The 19,503-nt window shown below is 38.4% G+C and overlaps 1 protein-coding gene across 6 annotated transcripts in view; it reads left to right on the forward strand.

Annotated features, from left to right (window-relative positions):
• The window catches only part of ETV1 (ETS variant transcription factor 1), a 65,755-nt gene extending 51,162 nt beyond the window's left edge, over positions 1–14,593 (forward strand). For all 6 annotated transcript variants that reach the window (XM_032696933.1, XM_032696951.1, XM_032696941.1 and 3 more), the window contains 4 exons: positions 1,699–1,767; positions 4,918–5,087; positions 9,123–9,224; positions 11,757–14,593. In XM_032696933.1, coding sequence (XP_032552824.1) covers positions 1,699–1,767; positions 4,918–5,087; positions 9,123–9,224; positions 11,757–11,978 — 563 coding nt within the window. In that variant the 3' untranslated portion in view covers positions 11,979–14,593. The remainder of the gene's footprint in view (positions 1–1,698; positions 1,768–4,917; positions 5,088–9,122; positions 9,225–11,756) is intronic.
• The last annotated feature ends 4,910 nt before the right edge of the window (positions 14,594–19,503 follow it).

Genomic DNA, 19,503 nt, shown 5'->3' on the forward strand with positions numbered 1-19,503 from the left:
CCAAGAGTCAAATTTCACAAACTTGAGGAATTTTGTTTTGAGATTGATGAGAATCCAGATAGATGTGTGACTCAGAGCCTTCTAGTAAGACTTCATTCACTAGTGAAAAGACATAACTGGAAAGATAACACATCTGGCTAAAAGCCCAGCTGTTTCTGGGGTGGAATAAAGGCAGAAAAAAAAAGAAATAGAAGGTATTGTCAAATAAGAAAGGTGAAACAGGAGATGGAAATTTCTAACAGTCTTGGTATTTGAAATTATATGAAGTACAGAAGCTTGATAAGGGAGTTGAAAGACATCAGGGAAAAATCCACACACTGCAGGGCTAATGCCAACAGGTTTTGAGCTTTAATCATTGCACAGATAGGGGAAAACCAATCTTAGCCATGTTATGCACTCATAGGAGGTTGACGGTGGCAAAATTGTTATGAATGACATAGAAAATCAGTGATGTTTGCTAAATATTTGTTTTCTGTATTTGAAAATCAGTCAACATGATTTTATGGAATAAAGGTCATGTCAAATCTGATTCTGTTCTTTACTGAGATTAGAAGTTTGATTGATAAAGATGCTTATATCATATAGTTAGACTTTCTATGGCATTCAGTTTGCCTCTGCATTACATTCTGATTAAGAAGTTAGCACAAAGCAATATCAATAAAGTACACATTAAATACATTAAGACCTGGCCAACTGACAGATCTAGAAGTGGCTGTCACTGAGCAATCATCTCTGAATGGATTGTTTCTGTTATAGTTCTATAAGAGTTGATATCAGGAGTGTTGCTATTCAACATTTTCAGTAAAGATACGGAACAAAGTTAATAGATAACTTTATGGCACAAAGATAGAGTGGTAAATAACAGGCAGGACAGGGCAGTCACACAAAGCATTTTGAATTGTTTGGTAATCTGGGCACATTAAACAAAATGGTTTTTTAATATGCAATTTTAGACCTCTGGAACCGGGAAGCAGTATATTAGAAAAAATGATTTTGAGATGGGCCTCCCCCTCCTCAGGTTGACAGTGGGAGACCAGCCCAACTAAACACTGCAACATTATGACGAAAAAACCTTCTGTAGTACTTACACAGTCGAAAGAAGGGTCAGAGAGTGGCAGGAGAGGAGGAGATGTTTTGTCTCACTAAGTAGCGCTGGTGAGAGAGCACCAGTACTGGTATGCAGCACGGTTCTGATAAAGGGAAACATTAACATAATAGGGAATAGTAGGAGTGTGTACAAAAGAATGTGCCAGAAAGACTGCTGGGTTACATAGAGTATCTTCTAATGAAAAAAAAAATTACAAAATTATCCTAATTGGAAGAAACATCAAGGGCAGTGTGTGGTGGTGACTTCTGTGAGTGCGAGGAGGAAATGCCAAGTAATACTTCTTTAGTCTTGCAGGGAGAAGACCCGCAGGAACTAATGGTTAAAAGTCAAAGCCATGCTAGTTCAAACAAAAAACGAGACAAACATTTTAGAACAAATCATAGAAAAAAATGGGTGCTTATTCATTTTTGCAGGTAGAGATTAACAGTCTTTTGGGAAAACACACATTAATTAAACACCCCTCTACTGAGGCTAAAATATTGTGATTGGACAGTGTGTAAAGGATGTGGGATATTAATCTGATTCTTGGCATGATCTCTTCTTTCTTCATGCATCTTTTATATAAACACCTCTCTCTTTTTAACTTACAGGCTGTATGTATGAAAAGGGACCTAGGCAGTTTTATGATGACACTTGTGTTGTTCCAGAGAAGTTTGACGGTATGTATGACACATCTCTCTTTTTCTTGTGTAGGGAGATGAAAACGAAAGAGATGAGGGACTTTTCTCTGTTGCTGATCAAAAAAGCCCAGTAACATTCCAATTTAGGATTCCTTAATACACCGTTTGCGGTGTGCCCAACCAAAGCTGACCTTTGTCTCTTGAAACCAAAGTCTCCTCTTCAATAGGATGTCATTTGACTTTTACCAGCAAAAGATGCTGTATCCAGAGTTGTGGCATAGGAGCTCAGTTCCTGTACTGTTAAAAAAGTAATAGGAGGATTTCCATTTCACTGATGATCACATAGCGCTTGTTGTTTGAGATTTAATGAAAGCTGTTCTTATAATTTACAAAACAGCAGAGAAAGCAGCAAGTTTGGTTTAATTGAGGATTAAGCCTCTTGTCTAGCTATCACTGAAGGGATGAATAGTGGGGAGTGAGTGTATAGGGCATTTTTGGGTTTATGTCAATGTATTTCCACTAGGTTAAATGCACTAGTGGTTTATTTTTCAGTGGGATTGATAACAAATCAATGCTCTTTTCACAACACTACCGATTACAACAGATTTTTTTTTTTTTAAGAGTAATTCTGACATCAATTAAAATGTATTGGTCCAAATTACCTTCAGTTACTCTGACGTAAAATCAGTTTCCTGAAGTAACTCAGTTGGTTTCAGATTTATTTCATTATAAGCAAAGTAGATGGACTCTGTATTTCTTGCCAGTTAACGCTGTTAGTCTGCAGCTTTGGGAAATAATTTGGAGACGAGCTATTCAAATTTGCTAGACTGGCTTTTTGTTAGTGTATGTATGTTACTGTAGTGTTGTTAGTATAACTTTTGTGTTAGTGTATTTCTTTTAATGGTGCTTTATTTATTTTAGCAGGAAACATCAGATACTTCCTGATAAACTTGTGAACAGCTCTTTGACCATAGCTAAAAGTAGAGCTGGAGAATTGGCATTTTTCTCCTGCTTTATTTTGTTTGTTTTCCCCTGAGAATCACTTATGGATTACAAAATTATTGCGTGTCTAGCAGCATTTGTTGTGTATGCTGAAGACTTGGAGACTCTGAAATGAAAGTAACCCAAATAATTGCACATTCTTCAAGCAGTATCACATGTATTTTGGGGTTAGTAAGAAATAGATAATTTTAAACAATATTAAACCTAACAGAAAATTGCTTAAGCCAGTATTGCATTGTCACTGCATCAACACATTCACTGAAAGGATGATTTATTGGAAGTCTGCTTTATACCCTGGCTTTGTAATATGAGCTTGGTTTTGGTTTGGGGGTTTTTTTGGGGGGCGGGGAGGATGTTGGATTTTTGGGGGGGGTTTTGTGTTTTTATTTTTTGTGGGGTTCTTTTGGTTGGTTGGTTGGTTTGGGGTTTTTTTCTTTTTTTTTTAAAGCACATCGAGTCAGGGGCTTTTTTTTGCCCCCAGAAATGATCGTGGGTCTGATCTGTTTTGAGTATCAGTGGCAAATTCATATTTACATTTATGAAAATGGGGATCAGACCCTGTACTATAAGAAGTTAAAACTCTTCAGGAGTAGCATTTATCTGTATCTTCCTTGAAAATCCTTTTGGTTTGTTTGGGTTTTATACAGGGAGGGGAATGATAATGAAAAAGAAATACAAATAAAGTAAAAGAAATAAATGTTGGGAAATATTTGTGTGCTTGCAAAGCAAGCAGTCTGCTGCTAGCTTCTATGACTATTCAGTGAGAGAACACCTTGTACTCTCTAGAAGATTGATGTCATGATGCAAATACGTGTGTTTATACTTATAGTGTGATGACTTTTGAGGAAAAAAATAGCAGATGTGTCATGATATTCTGGCCAGTACAGCAAAAGTTGGATGAGCTCAGGACTAGTCTTGATGTTTCAGAAGTAGATTCTCAGCTGCTTTGTTTGAAATCAAAGATCGGTACAGGCAAAGAATCTGATCGTCTGTAATACTGCACTTGCTATTTGTGCGTTGCTCAGCTATCATTAAAAGAAAAAAACCTGTCCTTGAAAAAGAAGGCCTTTCAGGACTGGAACCTGAACCTCACATAAACCAAAAAGCCTTGTCTTGATTTATTTGTTTTCCACAGGTATTGACTCGATTTTCTTTCCTTATTACAAAAGGAAGTGCTCCATTTTTAATATTATTATTCTACCTTTCACTCCATGGAGCCATTCTGTAATGGCCATCAGAGCATCCTAATGTTGTGGTTGAATGTAAATTCCTGGTTTTCCATATTAAATGGGTCACGCTGTTTATTGGAGGGTATCACTGTTCTTGTAGTTGAAATGAGGAGTTTTACCAGTATATCAAGGGTTGCAGTCATTGTGTGGAGCAAAAAATAGTCTGCTTCAGTATCAAACCTTTCAGCTGTTGTTGTTTGCATGAGTGGTTTAGTATGAATAAGATTTAAAACCAACAAAGACGGTAGGGATGGTTTTTTCTTTGGCAGTTTGTGGAACAGCTAGTAGAATGTTATTATTGCTTTTTTAAAAGGCTCCTCTAGACTTAAAATTTTAGAAAAATTAACTGCTTTTTAGGGGAATACTAATTTAATATGTAGATATGAGGAAAAGTCATATGTGCTTATATGCAAGTTCAGTATGCCACAGAGGAACTCACACATCTGCAGGATTTACATACCTGTACATAAAGCACATGCTGTATAAGTCCAAGTCAAATACTTGGTCACATTTTCCTTAGAAGCATTTGCATGCAAAAGAAGTTTCACTCAGTAGGGTTTTGCAGCTTTATGAAGCATACCTTACATTATCAAAAATGGGGTCTGTGCAAAGTATAGTACACAAACACAGTTCTTCACATATCAGAGTTGCTTCAAAAGTAGTCTATGCTCTTTCAGGCAGAGGATATTACAAAGTGATTTGCAAGTGAGATTTGCATGTATCAAAAGTACATGGGAAGAGGCTTAGTGAGACTTCCATAAATCATGAATGAATTTATGTGCTTTTGAGCATATTTATATGTTATTGTAAGTCACCAGCAAACAGGGGAATGTTGCTGGCTGTTTCTTCCCTCTGTTTTATTAACCCTAATGACAGCTTTGCCAGTTTATCTGACAAAGTGAGTGATTGTGATGATACTTTTTGCTCAGTGCTTACGTGATATTGTTGTTCTGTGCAGGTGATGTCAAACAGGAGCCGGGCATGTACCGTGAAGGACCCACGTACCAGCGGCGAGGCTCACTTCAGCTGTGGCAGTTCTTGGTAGCTCTTCTTGATGACCCATCAAACTCCCACTTCATAGCATGGACTGGTCGAGGCATGGAATTCAAGCTGATTGAGCCAGAGGAGGTGGGTTAGGCATACAGCATGCCCTCACATCCACTGCCCCATCCTGCAAATTGAATTGTGCTCCTTTGGGCTTGGGCCTTATTTTTCTTCAGTATTTTGCTTCAGTAGCACTTTACAAGGGTGACAGGTGTGGTTAAGCACAGACTTGACTCCTAGTCCTACAAAATAATAAAAGTATTGCAAGTACTAGAGTTACAAAATACTTCACATTAATTGTGGGGCCCAGATTTTTCAGAGCCACTTTATGGATAGAGCTGTTGTTCCAATATCCTTTGAAAGCTTTTCCCTTATAAGTCTTTCAACACCAAATATTCTTCAGTGTGAAGATGTGGGAACTTGGAGCTTTTAGGTTGTAGAGTGAAGTGCCCCAAGTCTGACAGATGGCAAAGGAGAAGGTTAAGATTTTTAGGCAGTAATATCCCATCAAAATTGCATAAATTTCCCTCTGTAGGAATATAGGGTTTTCTTCAGAATCTTCCTACTTATGTGTATCATTAGATTGTTTAGTGCATGCTTAGACTGTAGGCTTGCAAACAGTCATGCACATGCATGGCATTCCTGAACCATGAAGGACTCATGGGATAGATAAAATTACTTACGTTCATGAACATTTGCTGAAACATGACTTAGTTCACTTGTGTGATAAAAAGGATTAAATTGAATGTTTTATTACATAAAAAGTTTTGGACTAGGTAACATTACATAACCTATCCTGTATTCTCAACAGTCATAAAAACTTGGAAGATCAGGTGTATGTGAATTTTACTGTAAAATTGATGTGGAGGATTTAATTAGGGTTGTCAAAAAGCAATATCACTCTGCTTTACTTTTTTGCCCCTTGAATAGGGTTTGGTAGTAGAGGAGACCACAGCAAATTTTCTGACAGAATGCTCTCTTGAGTGAGAACTGAGTAGGAATGTTTGGGGGTGTGTGGCTGGTTCTGCGTTCCACCAGCTATTTCTGCTGTTTGCCACCCATCTGCTGGTATAAGCAACCTGAAAGCTTTCTTGCATTTTAGTTACACTGTCTGCTAACAGCTCTATGGGGATGATTGAGTAGTTGGGGATGGATGTCCCCTGATAGGATTGATGTCCCTTTCCTTCCTGACGTGGTCTGGCTGAGGAGCAGGTTGCTGCAGCGACCCGTGTGCTGGCTCTAGTTTGTCTGAGCATTCCCCTCACTAGTGATAGGGCAGATCCTGGCGTTGTGCATCTGAGGATTTGACCTCAGAACAGCCTGAATTGATTTGATATTGAAACTTGCAAGTCTGCAGCCTTAGCAGGCTACATGGATTGCCCAGTTGTGTGACCTGTCTCAGAACAGAGCGAAATCTTTGGAAAGGCTTTGGTTTCAGTGAATAACATATCCAATTTTCCCCCCATTCTCAGTCTCTGTATTTTTTACCCTCTTAGTTTTGTCTATGTCCAAATTTTTTCAAGATTTAAGAGTTTTATTGAAAAATGGTTTCCAGCAGATGGTGCAAAAACTTTATAGATTTTATTAGCTAAGGAAAGGAAAGTAGCAAAACAAAGTCCTCAGGTTTCCTTATTGTGTAATTCCCTGAGGAACTGGATATTCTGATTTAAGTTAAACAGATCATCTGCTTGTCTGGCTATGTAGAAGCTGCTTTGTTTTTGAGCAGCACTGCATCTGAGATCTGGAGGAGGCAGGATACTTGAAAGTTGCCTGACTCTTGTGTAGTTTTAGGGATTACAAAGGAGCCTAAGTTGTTTTCATTTGAATGTCATGAATCTCTCAATTAAAATAAGAATAGCCTATAGGAAGTTGCACAGTTCTGTTGGTTGCCAAGTGTAAATTGAAGGGAAATCAAAGAGCTTGTTGGTTCTGCTGTGGCAGGTTAGGATGTAAATGACATGACCTTTCCAACTCATTCCTTGCTGGAGGTTTGTTCCCTTGTAGAAAGGGTGACAACAAAAATGAATATGTATCAGCACCTGGAGTGCCATATTTCATTCAGAAAGTAAGTGTGTGTGAACTATGGAGGCTGAGAGTTGGGTGTAGGTCCACTTATGCTGCCTTGTCACAGGGACAGCAACCTTAAGCAGGAAGGTGGGGTGGAAGGGTAGAAGTCTGAATCCCTTCCACAGAGCAAGACTATGTAAATGCTCTGCAGTTCTGGGACAGGAAGAGTTGCTTACCAAGACTCCTTCTGGACCCGCTTACCTGTTTAGGAGTGTCAAAGTACCGCACAAAAAAATGGAGCGTATTCTTAACCATTACTTTGTTGTAGTTATCTTTACTGTGTATTTATTTTGCAAGCTTGTTGTGTTGGGGACATGCAGGACTCTGATTAATGCAGAAAAAAACTTGGAAGGAATAGACAAAGAATGATGCAGGGATGTGTTGCGAAGATGAATAGGTGAATCAAGGTTACGCATCTAGGTCAGATCTACAGCTGGAATAAATTGACATGATTGGAGGTGTGTTTCAATACAGCTAAAACATAGCTGAAATTAGCAGAGCCATGATAATTTACATAAACCTGAAAAACTGCACCACTGAAAGGAAATAGTACTTTTGAAAGAAATTTTAAAGATTATATGGAGATCAAAATCATGGAATTTGCTGTTGTTTAGTCCCCTTCAGACTGAAATGTTGTTTCAGGGAGTCCTTGTATCTTCTCTTCGGGGCTCCTCTTTTGCGGCAGCAAGTTTCTCCAGTCGCGAGGTTTGAAGACACACTATCTTTAACCCTGCTGATGCTTTTGAGAAAGCACGCAGGATCACTCTTGAGGAGAAAAGACAACGCAGAAAGAATCGTGTCTTGCAGAATATACCACCTAAGGAGTCTTTCTGCTGTGCCTTTTGCAACCGGACGTGTCTGTCTCATATTTGCCTTTTTAGCCACCAGCGCGCCTGTAACAAACGTGGGTAGAGCCCTCCCCAAATCTTCGTTCGCAAAGCCCAGCCGTGATGATGAGTCCCCTTCAATACTCAGTGGTGTCTGTTGCCTATGGCTTGCATCAAAAAGTTCCGGACACCTATGGGAAAGTTTCATAGAGCAGTCTGCAGAGAAACTGCTTGGCTGCTCTGTCCTTTTTCCTGAGCTGTATGCATATGCACCTCTCGAACATTTTTATAAAATGTGCTTTAGAGAGTTCATCAACTCTGACTGTTTTTTCCCTCTGGTGACATGATAGTCATTTTTACAGACAGTAATTGAAATGTCATCAACAGCTGATTATAATTTCAGGTGGGGAATAAGAAGTTAAGCTCTTTAAACAAAGGATGTCTTTGTCCAGAACTATCTTTAGATAAAACAGGAAGTGTAAAGGCAAGTAGGAATTATAAGACAGAGCAAAAGGCATATAATTCTCTATGGAATGGTTTCCTAAGTTACTTGCAATTCACTTTTTATTGTTATTTTTAAGGGAAATTATACAACTGCAGCTATGAAATTTCTGTTCCATTCTTCATACCACTATATAGTTCTTCCAAACGATTACTCTGCCTCCTCAGATAATTCATTTTTTTTGCTGAAGTAATGTTTAAGACTGGGAGTTGGCTTTTGACTTGTATCTCCTAATAATCTCAACATTGCTGTCATTCCAAGTACAGTCTGTATTAGTTCATGAACTAAGTGTTCATGTGCATGAATGTGTGTTTAATATAACTTAGTTTTCTGACAGCAAGGAAAAGACAGGAATAGTGCAAGTATCCATAGTATCAAACTGAAGATAAGTTTTCATCTTTTGTGAAAATTTTCTGGTGAAACTTGCTAAATACTTTTTGTCTGTCTTTGGCTTTATTTTTTCATTGGTTTTCTTTATTAAAAAGTAAAGAAAAAACCCTCCACCACATTTGCAAATAAGTAAGCCGGTTTCAGGTTTAATGGTGATGTGTCTCCAATTGAAAATCATAGTACTACATGGGAAATTCAGGTCACGGCAACCTTTTCTCTTATTTGTTGCACCTGCAGGGTTCTCCCTCCTGCATCCCCAAATAAAGTATCTGATGATAAGATCTGCTTGTTAAAAGCATTTAACAAATCAATGCTAATCCATTTTTGTGGCAGGTGGCGCGTCGCTGGGGGATTCAGAAAAATAGGCCAGCTATGAACTATGATAAACTCAGCCGATCGCTTCGCTATTATTATGAAAAGGGAATCATGCAAAAGGTGAGTAGCTAATTTTGTATTAAGTTTCACCAGAGTCTTGCATGTTAATCCATAACTTGTTGCATTATGTAGTTTTTTCATCTATTTAGGCAAACACTAAGCTTTTTTTACCTACCAGGTCCAGCATATGCATTAAGATATTTTTTTTTCCTATGTAAAAAGTGTCTGTGGTTTTAGTTCTCACAATGCATGTCATGATTTTAGGGAAAGAGGTAACATTCAAAAATATCCAAAAGAGCTTCCTGGCAGCTGGGAAAGGCAAATAGTAGAGTACAGTATGATTAATTATTTGCGGATCTAAATTAGCTACCCACTGCTTGGGTACTTCAGTAAGTGTAAGATAGGGGAGAAAACTTACACCTATTAACATACAAAATACTTTAATATTTTTACCAGTAGTGTTGTAATAATACTGTTTTTAATTGAAATTTAATATTTTAATAGACCGAATTAGGAAAAATATTTAACAATTTTTATATTACAGTCTGGTCTTGCTGACAGTATTCAATCCATTCTTCTACTGTGACTTGCTGATTTACATGTATATTTTTAAATGTTGCTATGTAATACTATGTAGATTGACTTAGAAATCAATAGGAGAGACCTGTCTGCTTTTTCTACAAAATTGGCAGGTGTGATCAAAGATCATAATGAACACCTTGTGCTGTAGTACTTATTCCATCTCTTTTCACATTAGTTTTGTGACCTGTGATGATTAACATGTTTAAACCTGCCATTTGCCAATTCCATGAATGGAAACAATACTGTCAGCTCAAGTTACTCTGGGCAGCTTTTCCAGTAGGTTTTGTGAAGTCTAACAAGTTCTCTTGCTTAGATTGTGGGATTGTTGTAGTGCACTTCTTTTTCACTATCCAGGAGTCAACTTGGACAACAATCTGGGCTAGTATTGTCGTATGGTTCTTCAGTAGCACAGCACCCTATTCATTTTTGTGTGTCATGTAACTATACATTGAATCTTTGTAAAGTGGACTGGAAACCGGGTCCAGTTGAAGAGAAGCAGAAAGGCTTGAGCTTGCTGGCTGGTGCTTCAGACAGAGGAGTTCCTTGTTGCAGGTTACAGCTCAGCTGCATAGGCAAGTGTGCTGCCAGCACAGTTCAAAGGCAGCAGAGAGGCAAGAAAAAGTAGGAGAGGGAAGCAAGCTGAAAAGGTGGGGTTCGAAATACCAGAAGGCTGATAATGCTGCCCCAACCCGCACATCCATTTAATATGGAAAGTTTACAAGTACTTCTGATAGGTAGCTTGCTACGTCATAAGCTACTACTTTATTAGCTAGAAGAACATATTTAACACACAAATTGAAAGCTAGCTTGTGTGCTTATTTTTCTGACATGGCAGTGTTTGAGGCTTGTCCTAGGATCGATCTGTCTCACCAGTTCGTGTATGTTAAAAACTAATGGAATTGCAGATTCATAGCGGGTTTCTTTACTGCAAAGTTTGTATACATGCTTTCCCTCCTGTGTTTTAAATTAAGCAATGATAGCAGGTTATGCAAAAGCCTAATTTCTGAATGCAGCCTATAGTTTGTCAAAGTTGATGTAAAAAATTCTACTGCAGATACAGCCTCCATCAAATTCTGTTTGTGGAATAAATAAGCTGAAAATTTAAGGAGATGCTTCAAACTATTTTGTACCCATAAGAATAGAGTTGTTAAGTTTGTGAAACTTTTTCCATCTTCATTCACTCACTTCAGTGCCATGGTAGCTGAGGTTGCAAGAAGCAGGCAATATGATCTTTATTTTTAAATAATTTTAGTAATTGTGAGCATACGACATGGTTCATATTTTTAAGCACAATTGTTAAAATAAGGTGCTTTAGAAGACACTGTATTGACTTCTGTTTGTTGTTTGGGTTTTTTAATAAGACAACAAATCGGTGTTGTTTTTATTATTCTTTAGCTTTTAGGAAATTGAAGCACAGACATTTGATTAAGGGAAAACTTTAGGATCTTTGGACAAATTGCCCCTCCATAAGCAAATCTAAATGTTCCAGCTTTGCATGAGCAATTGCTAAGTACATATTAGCCTACGTATTTGCTTACACTGTGCCTGTGCAATCAGCATCCACCATAACTAGAGTGCTTTTGTACGTAAATATGAATCAATCTGTGTAAAGTGAAATCCAGATCTCTGTCATGCAATGTGATTCTTTTTTCCACTTCGCACACAGAGTGTGTAATTTCATTTTGCCACTGTAGTGATAATTTGTTTACGTTTTCCAATAAGAACAGCTCCATTTGTGGTTAAGTATAGGAAATGATTGCAAACAAATGTTTAGTGTAGAATACCTAGTCCATCTTCCAACAGGATGTCACATGTGGCAAAATCAAGATCATTCCGCACAGTCTGCTTTGGCAGGTCCCTCTTGTCTTTGCCAGGTCATTGCCCAATGAGTTCTGCTGTCACATTATTAATTGTGTGACAAAGGTGAGTTCTTCACAAGACTGTTGAACTTGGAGTTGCAAAATGCAAGGCCTTACACTGCACCTTTTTTCCCCCTTCTGTTGTCTTAAGGTGGCTGGAGAAAGATACGTCTACAAGTTTGTTTGTGACCCTGAAGCGCTTTTCTCCATGGCTTTTCCGGACAACCAGCGCCCCTTACTGAAGACTGACATGGAGCGCCACATCAATGAGGAGGACACTGTGCCTCTGTCCCACTTTGATGAGAGCATGGTCTACATGCAGGATGGTGGCTGCTGCAACACCCATCCCTACAACGAAGGCTATGTCTATTAACAGCAGTGACAATGAAGGGGATGTTTTCCCCCTCCCTTAAGCTTCTCCTCTTTCACAAGACCCAGAGGAAAGCTGAATCGACTTCAGTTTGTTTTTTAAATAGTACACTAAAAGGGGCTTTTCCTGTTGCATTACTCCTATGGTCTGCCATGGACAGCGCACTTTATTTGAAAGGGGTGGGTTGGAACCTAAACGTTATTCTGTGTAAAAGGAGGAAAAGGGTGGGTTTGCTTTTTACTTAAGTTTGGGAAGGGAACATACAGGTTTTAAGTACAAAAAAGCTATATCATGTCTGTTTTGTTTCATATCAGCATAAGATATTGTACATTTTCTCTGGGTATCCATAGTACAGTTAATTCTCATTGTGCAAAATAACCACTTTATGATGATATCAGCACAGCATGCCTAGGGCATTTGTTTCTTGCCATTCTTAATTGTCTTTCTGCAGTAATAAAAGAGAAGCAAAGCATATACTACAGCATTTAATTTCGAAGCTTCCAGTGGCAGATCTTGTACCTTACCTCTGAGAATAACCAGATATCTGGAAAGTTTTTCCTATTTTTTTCTCTTTTTTTTTTTTTTGTGGGGGGGTATGGCCTCAAAATAAAATCCTAGTTAGTGACAGAGGGGCCATAAGTACATTCACCAAGCAGCAAAATCCCTTACTTCAGACTGCAAGCTGCATGCTGTATCCGGTGCCACATTGCTATACATATATGGTCCATTCTATGGCTCAGATTTTTCAAGATCCATTTGAGGGTAGTAATTACATGTGGTAGGCTTTCTGATGATCATGTCAGCATTAAATACAGGTTCATGATCAGGAGGGAGAAAACATTTTGTATCCTTCCATTTCCTTTGGTACATAAATAAGTTATTTAATCAATAGGAATTAACTGTACTAAGTCACATATCTAATTATGCTGTTTAGACACAGCAGGCACTCCTTGAGAAAAATATCCAATACACTAAATAGGTACTTTAGTAAATTTTTAGACACGGTACCCATTAATATGCATTTAAACCTTTTACTGCTGTGTTATGTTGATAACATATATAAATACTAGATAATGCTAATGCTTCTGCTGCTGTCTTTTTCTGTAATATTCTCTTTGATGCTGAATTTACTATGACCATTTATAAGCAATGCTGTAACTACAGGTAGCATTTCAGGACAAAATAGATGACTTGAACCATTTATTGCTTAGAAAATAGCTTACGCCATAGCTGTGCTATAAGCAGCTTTTATGCGCATCCACAAATGACTAGTAAGCTTCAGCTTGCTAAGGAAAGCTCTGCAGAACCTTTTGTAATTTTTGGTGGAACGGAGACGAACTGTCAAAGAATACCATGAAGTTGCTGTATGACGTTGTAGTGCTGGCACTGGTGTTACCAATCAGCTTGTTTGGACACTAAATGTAAATGTGATCAGATATGCTCGGAAGACAATTTAAATTTTGAGGGTTTTTTTGTTGTTTTGTTATTTTTTTCAAATTGTTTTATTTTTTTGAGAGGGGTAATCGAACACAAGCCACACCTGCTATTCCGTATGTAAAACAAACAAAAAAAAGGTCCTGACAGGATCCCAAAAGTTTTAAATATTTATGAGCACCTTTTTTGAAATACAATAATTTGTAGTTTGAAGGAAGGGAGAGGGAGTAAGATCTGGATTTCTTTTTTTTGCCCAGTGAAATTTAAATAGGTGTTACATGAAGTACCTCATTTTCCTATATTGTCAAGAAGTGAGAGAAAAATGAATACATAACCATAAAAAAACAAGAATAATTTTCATCATAATGGATGGATTTCAAAGACAATCCTAGGTGGTGGGTTAATCTTCTGTCCTTTGTCAGTTAAGACACTACCTAAGTTATGAATATTTTAATATGCAGTTAATCAAAAGTAAAGAAGCAGTGGTCACTAGAAACCACAGGTGCATAAAAAACATTTGGGCAGGTATTTAATTTACTCAGATCTGTAAGACAACATAGTTTATGAGAATGTATATATGCCTTAATATGTCACCTAATTCTGTCATCCGTAAGTCTCAATGGCACTTAAATACTTGGTGATCAACCCAGAAAAAGAAGTCTAAAATTGCAGAACTAGCAAAAAGCAAGGGGAAAAGGTTGGATAATATTGTTTTAAAAAATTGTGGTTTCCATTGAAATAAGGTTCAAATGAAACATGCTTTGATGAAAAGTCCTTGGATTGGTTTTGCTTCTTTAATGTCAGCATGGAGCGCCTCTTGCCTGTGGCAGGATGGGGGTATTTGGGAAAGGGGTTGGACAAAAAAAGGAAAAAAAAAAGATTTTAAAAATGCATCAAATGTGTAATATTTAAGAAGAAATATATATATTTATGTGTATATGGTAGTGACTCACTGAACAAAACAAGCAGTCAGACCAACATTACATAATTTCTGAGCAGAAGATAAAAAAGTCTTTCACTGAACTGATTAACCCTTTTTAAAATGTACCTAAGAGGTTTATTTAAAGTCTATTTTTATTCCACGTTTTTGTTTGGTTGGGGTTGGGTTTGGGGTTTTTTTTTGTTTGTTTTGTTTGTTTGGGGTTTTCAGGTAGAATAATAAATCTGGCAGCTGATTTCTGCAAGATTGTTGTGTATTGGATTCCTAAACATTTGGACTGGAGAGGCCCCTGCAGTAAGGTTATTCTTTTGGAAGGGGAGAGGAGGGTCTGTTCCCAGTGCCTAGAGTAGCTTCCTGCAAAGTGTAACTCAAAAAAACACATACAAAAAAGCACTTTTTTTTCAAGCTGTGCCACAAGTGGAAGGAAAATGAAGGTTTTACCTCTTTAGTAGGAACTGTGAGTATCTGCTTGTGTATATTCTTGCTGGCCAGAGCAGCTGGGCAGCCCGGAGTAATGCTGCTGTGAAGCAAAGTCGAGAGGCATCACTGCAAGACCCATGCGCTGTGATGCAGCCAAAGGGGCTCAGGTTTCATCTGCCATGACAGTTCACTTGCATCGGTAGCTGAACAGAGATGAAATTAGATAAGGGCTTGGCAGATCCCCTCAGAATCCATTTGAGAGAGTTAAGATTACAGATTTAGGACAATGTACAAATTTTGCTTCAGGGATATGACTTCCATGACAAAAAGCCTAAGCCTTTTCTCTCCAAGATTACACCAGTCTCACTTTCTCACACACCAGCTACGGTATAAACCTTTATATTACATTCACTGAAAGTGCAAATTTCGTATCCGTGTCAGACCAGATCTGCTTACTTTACTTACAGTGGGCTGCTGTAAGGGAGAAACTAGGAGAAACTGGGATACAAGAACATAAACAGTTGTTTTCTCCAGAAGTTCCCTGCAAAGAGCTCTTTGCTCAGAATCTTTTTATCTTCAGGGTTCTCTGCTACCTGGGACTATTCCCGAGGGATCAGTGCCTAGAGTTTTACTGCCCTTGACAGCTGACTGGTTTGGGCTTCAAATCCATCTTCACAGGACAGTATCATCTAGTAAATATTTTTGCTTTCTTTGTGGTTTTTTTTGTTTGGTTGGTTTTTAATAGCAGGAAATAGATCAATGTGTACAAAATGTATTATGAGGAAATCTTTGAATTGTTAATGGCTGCACTTTCTCCTCTGAAGAGCATTAGCTTCAGTTCATGTATTGTAGGTAATAGCACCCATAAACAGCCCTATTCAGTGCTCACATTAATAGTACTGAGGACTTTACTAAATAGTCTCCTTCAAAGATGTTTTGGGAGTATTAATTAATATAGTATCTTATACTCTAAGAATTGTCACTCTGAAATACCTCGCTTGGATCTAGCAGTAAGAGCATAGGAAATTAATTTCTCAGTCCTCTTTGGTTGTTATTTTAGGGGTTTTCTGTTGTGTGGGTTTTTGGGGTTTTTTTTGGTTGTTTTTGCTTTTTTGGTTTTTTTTTTTTTTTGGTTGGTTGGGTTTGTTGTTTGTTGTTGCTGCTGTGGTTGTTTTGGTTTGGTTTTAAATCAGAGGCTACTCTGCGTGGAAGGGAGGTAGCAGCTGGGAGCAGGCACCTGCGTCTCAGGAGCTCTGGTTCAAAGTCCACTGCATTTTGCTAAGATACCAGGCTGAGAACTGGAGCATCTACAGTACAGAACTGAGCCCTGCCCTCCTTGTTTGTACTCTTACAGAACAGGGAACTACAGTGCATTGTCTTTTGTTACTTCTGCTACAAGAGCAGTAATCTCTGGCAGAACAGCAGGATGGAAATCTAGGGGCAGTAGCATTAAAAAACTACAAGATTACCCAGATCTGTCTGTCTGATGCCTAAGATTCAGAAATACATCAGCAAAGTGCTGTCCCTTGCCACCCAGCTTTCATGATTGTATAGGTAGGTAAAGTTAATTTCATCTTTTGCTTCAGGAGGTTGAAATATTGGTTTCCCCATTGAACACCAATTTAATTTCTATGGGAAAGAAATATCTGTGCCATCTTCTTATGTAATAGTCTGTAAATGTCTATGAAGTGTATTGTTGACATTTTCCCCAAGAACTATTTTTGTGTGGACATGACACAAAAAACATCACGAAAAGAAAGGGTAAATAAACTTAAAGAAGTTATCCATACATCAAGTTCTCCAAAACTATAGCCTTATTTACCCTAGAAATATATCATGTCTTTAATACCTCTGTATTATCCTTATTACATAGTTTCATTGGACTGACCTCAAAATACTCAATATACCCTGAAGTTTTCAGGTTTTTTAAGTGTGCTTCCTGCTGTTAATAGAGGTTACAGGAAGGGACCTCTGAGGAAGAGTCAGAAGCAAACGTTTGGATCTGGTAAGCCATAATTCTGTCATGGCTCTTACAAAGCTCTATGGGCACTTATGCCCATGTTTGTCCTTTCTAGTTGCATGGTAGAGAGGTAATTGTTTGTTTGGGTTTTTTTGGTAGTTTCTGAGTAACTACAATGTACTTTGTTTCAGAAGGAATGTCTATGTGTATTTCTTTCCACACTCCAGGTAACCAGATAGGTGCTTGGTGTCCAAAATAGCATTTCTACTGTGTAATTCACAGTAGAGGCTGTAGTAGTTCCTTGCTGTTGCCCTAAAAAGGAAAGAGTTGAGGAGATTTCACAGTTTTCTCCCCCCCCCCCCCCTTTCAGTGATAGGACCCAGCTGATCTATCTCAAGATAGTTTATGCCTATTCTTCACTCACCTATGATATTTTAGTGGACAGTATGATTGTTAGTACAGTGGCACTTCACCGAAGGTGAGATATAGAGTGTTGAGTGTTTTAGATGCACTGCAAAGGGCTCTCTATGGTGGCTTTCAGTCAAAACCTTGCATGGGCAGTGCCATATTGTTACACGACCTAAATAAAGGCAGAAGATGTTTTTGCAGAGGCATCAGCTCCTCAGAGCTTGAGATGTTTGCTGAAGTACGCAGTTAAGGCTGCTGCCTGGCCCGCTAGGGTGAGTCTGCCTTGGAAGATCTGTCGATGAGCTCTGTGTACATGTAGAAAGCCAGAGGGAGCAAGATCCCAGCATGGCTGAGTGAGGCAGCATAGAGATGGGATAAAGTCTGTCAGGGGCAATCTGGCTCTACCAACTAGCTAATCCAGAGCTGATTAGTACAGGAAGAAGGAGGTTATATGACTGATACAGTAAATCACAGAGATAATTATTTGAAAGACATGCTGCAGGAGAATCATAAGAAATGATGGAAAGCAATAAACTCTGTAAACAGCAGTGATTTTTTAAGACCCTGGTGCTTGTGGGAGTGCTTCAGGAAAAGGAAGAGAGAAAGTAAAACACCGAAAGGGATGATAATATTAGATGAGAACAACAGGACTAAAACCATGAACTGCATTAGGGGACTTGGAAGATTGCAGTGTTTTAGATAAAAGGAAGGGACTAAGATAAGTACAGAGGCAGTAAACTGAGATAAGAGCAAAAGAGAGAAGGTAATTGGAGGCAGTGCACTTTGTGGTCAGTGGGCCAAATGTGTTAGGCTAACAGAGTTGCACGAGGGATGTGTTTGGCCCTGGTAGTATATCCCCAAGGACAGGAATATCAGTTCTGACTTTGGCATGATTGTTGATAATTTAGTAAAACCATCTGCACAGTGTTTGGTAGCTGTTAAAAGAGCAAACAATATATTGGAATATGTAGAGAGAGTTTTGGGCTGTAAATGTGGTGTCTCTATCATCCCACTATACTAAAAAAAAAAAAAAACAAACCAAGAAAAACCACAAACAAAAGAAAAAATACCTTACAGGATAATGGAGCAGATTGTTAGTATAGCTCAGCTTGGTTTCCTTGAAATCAGCTACGTAGCTTTACACTAAGAGACTATGGCTTGTATTTGGTAATGTGTATGCCTATCTAGCATAGTATACACACAGGACATTTTTACATGTTGCGTTATTCAGAAAGATATACAAATGATCAAGATCTGGGGCATAGCATGAGACCAATTAAAAAAAAAGACATTAAACAAATATATATGTCTTCTGAATTCTACTGATGTAGACAACTCATTCCATTTTTATATAAAGCTCTCCACTGGAGCTCTATACACACCTCTAATCCTTGCAATTAACTTTTTTAACCCATGCTGGCAGACTCTGTGTGCTGGAGTCCCTGCTACAAGTGGCTCAGCACTAGTCTCTAAAAGGTGTCTGGAACCTGTAGGGTCAGGCTGCCTGCCCAGCTGGTCACAAAGATCATGTGAAAATTTGCAAGTCTTAAGGAGTGTACTAAGCCATTCTCTAATAGGAAATTCTCTGTAATAGCAAAAATCAGTTATACTGCAGATTTAGCCACAAAGACTAGGCTTGCAAAGGAATTTCAGCCACTGTTATGCTCCATCTTACAAGGCTATGTGATCCCAGCTGTAAATATTTAGGGTATCTAAGGGCCTCCACAAAATCTTTCAAAAGTCACTCAGCTTCTCTGCTTCCTGCAGGAATCAAATGCGGGAGAGAAAATCGGTGAAGACTTAGATTTGCATCTACAGCGAAATAGAATGAATAACACATCTGTACTACTATTTTAGAGTTTCAGCATTATATTGCAGGAGGGAGTTCATAGAAGTTGAGGCAGCCAAACGTTTTCTTGAAGCCTGGAATAGATGCCTACACCCCGGAAAGGACTTAGTTTTATGTTAGTTTTATGCAATTGTGTACATGTGCCTGCTTGGCTTTCAAATTTTCATGAATTTGGTTTTTGGTGTTTAACTCTTCCTAATACTTAAGGGAATGTTCTGCTCAGCAAGAAGTTATCTTTCAGGCAATCTATTGGTCTACTTTATTGTGCATGAAATTTCTTTGTAAATCTGGCCTTAATGACTTAAAAAGCACCACTGCATAAGGAAAGGTCAGTGCCTGAAACTGTGCAATCCATGAAACTCAGTAGTTGTTATGATCATGATCTAGCCTTGGGTGACATAGCTTGGCTGTGGAAAAAACAGTCCTTGAACTTCAGCTTGGCTTATTAATGCTTTATGCCAGCTAAATGCCAGGAAAGCTGCTTCACACATCTTGTAACCTTCTCTCGTCACTCTGA

Source organism: Chiroxiphia lanceolata, chromosome 1 (assembly GCF_009829145.1).
Source record: "Chiroxiphia lanceolata isolate bChiLan1 chromosome 1, bChiLan1.pri, whole genome shotgun sequence".
Classification (NCBI taxonomy): Eukaryota; Metazoa; Chordata; class Aves; order Passeriformes; family Pipridae; genus Chiroxiphia; species Chiroxiphia lanceolata.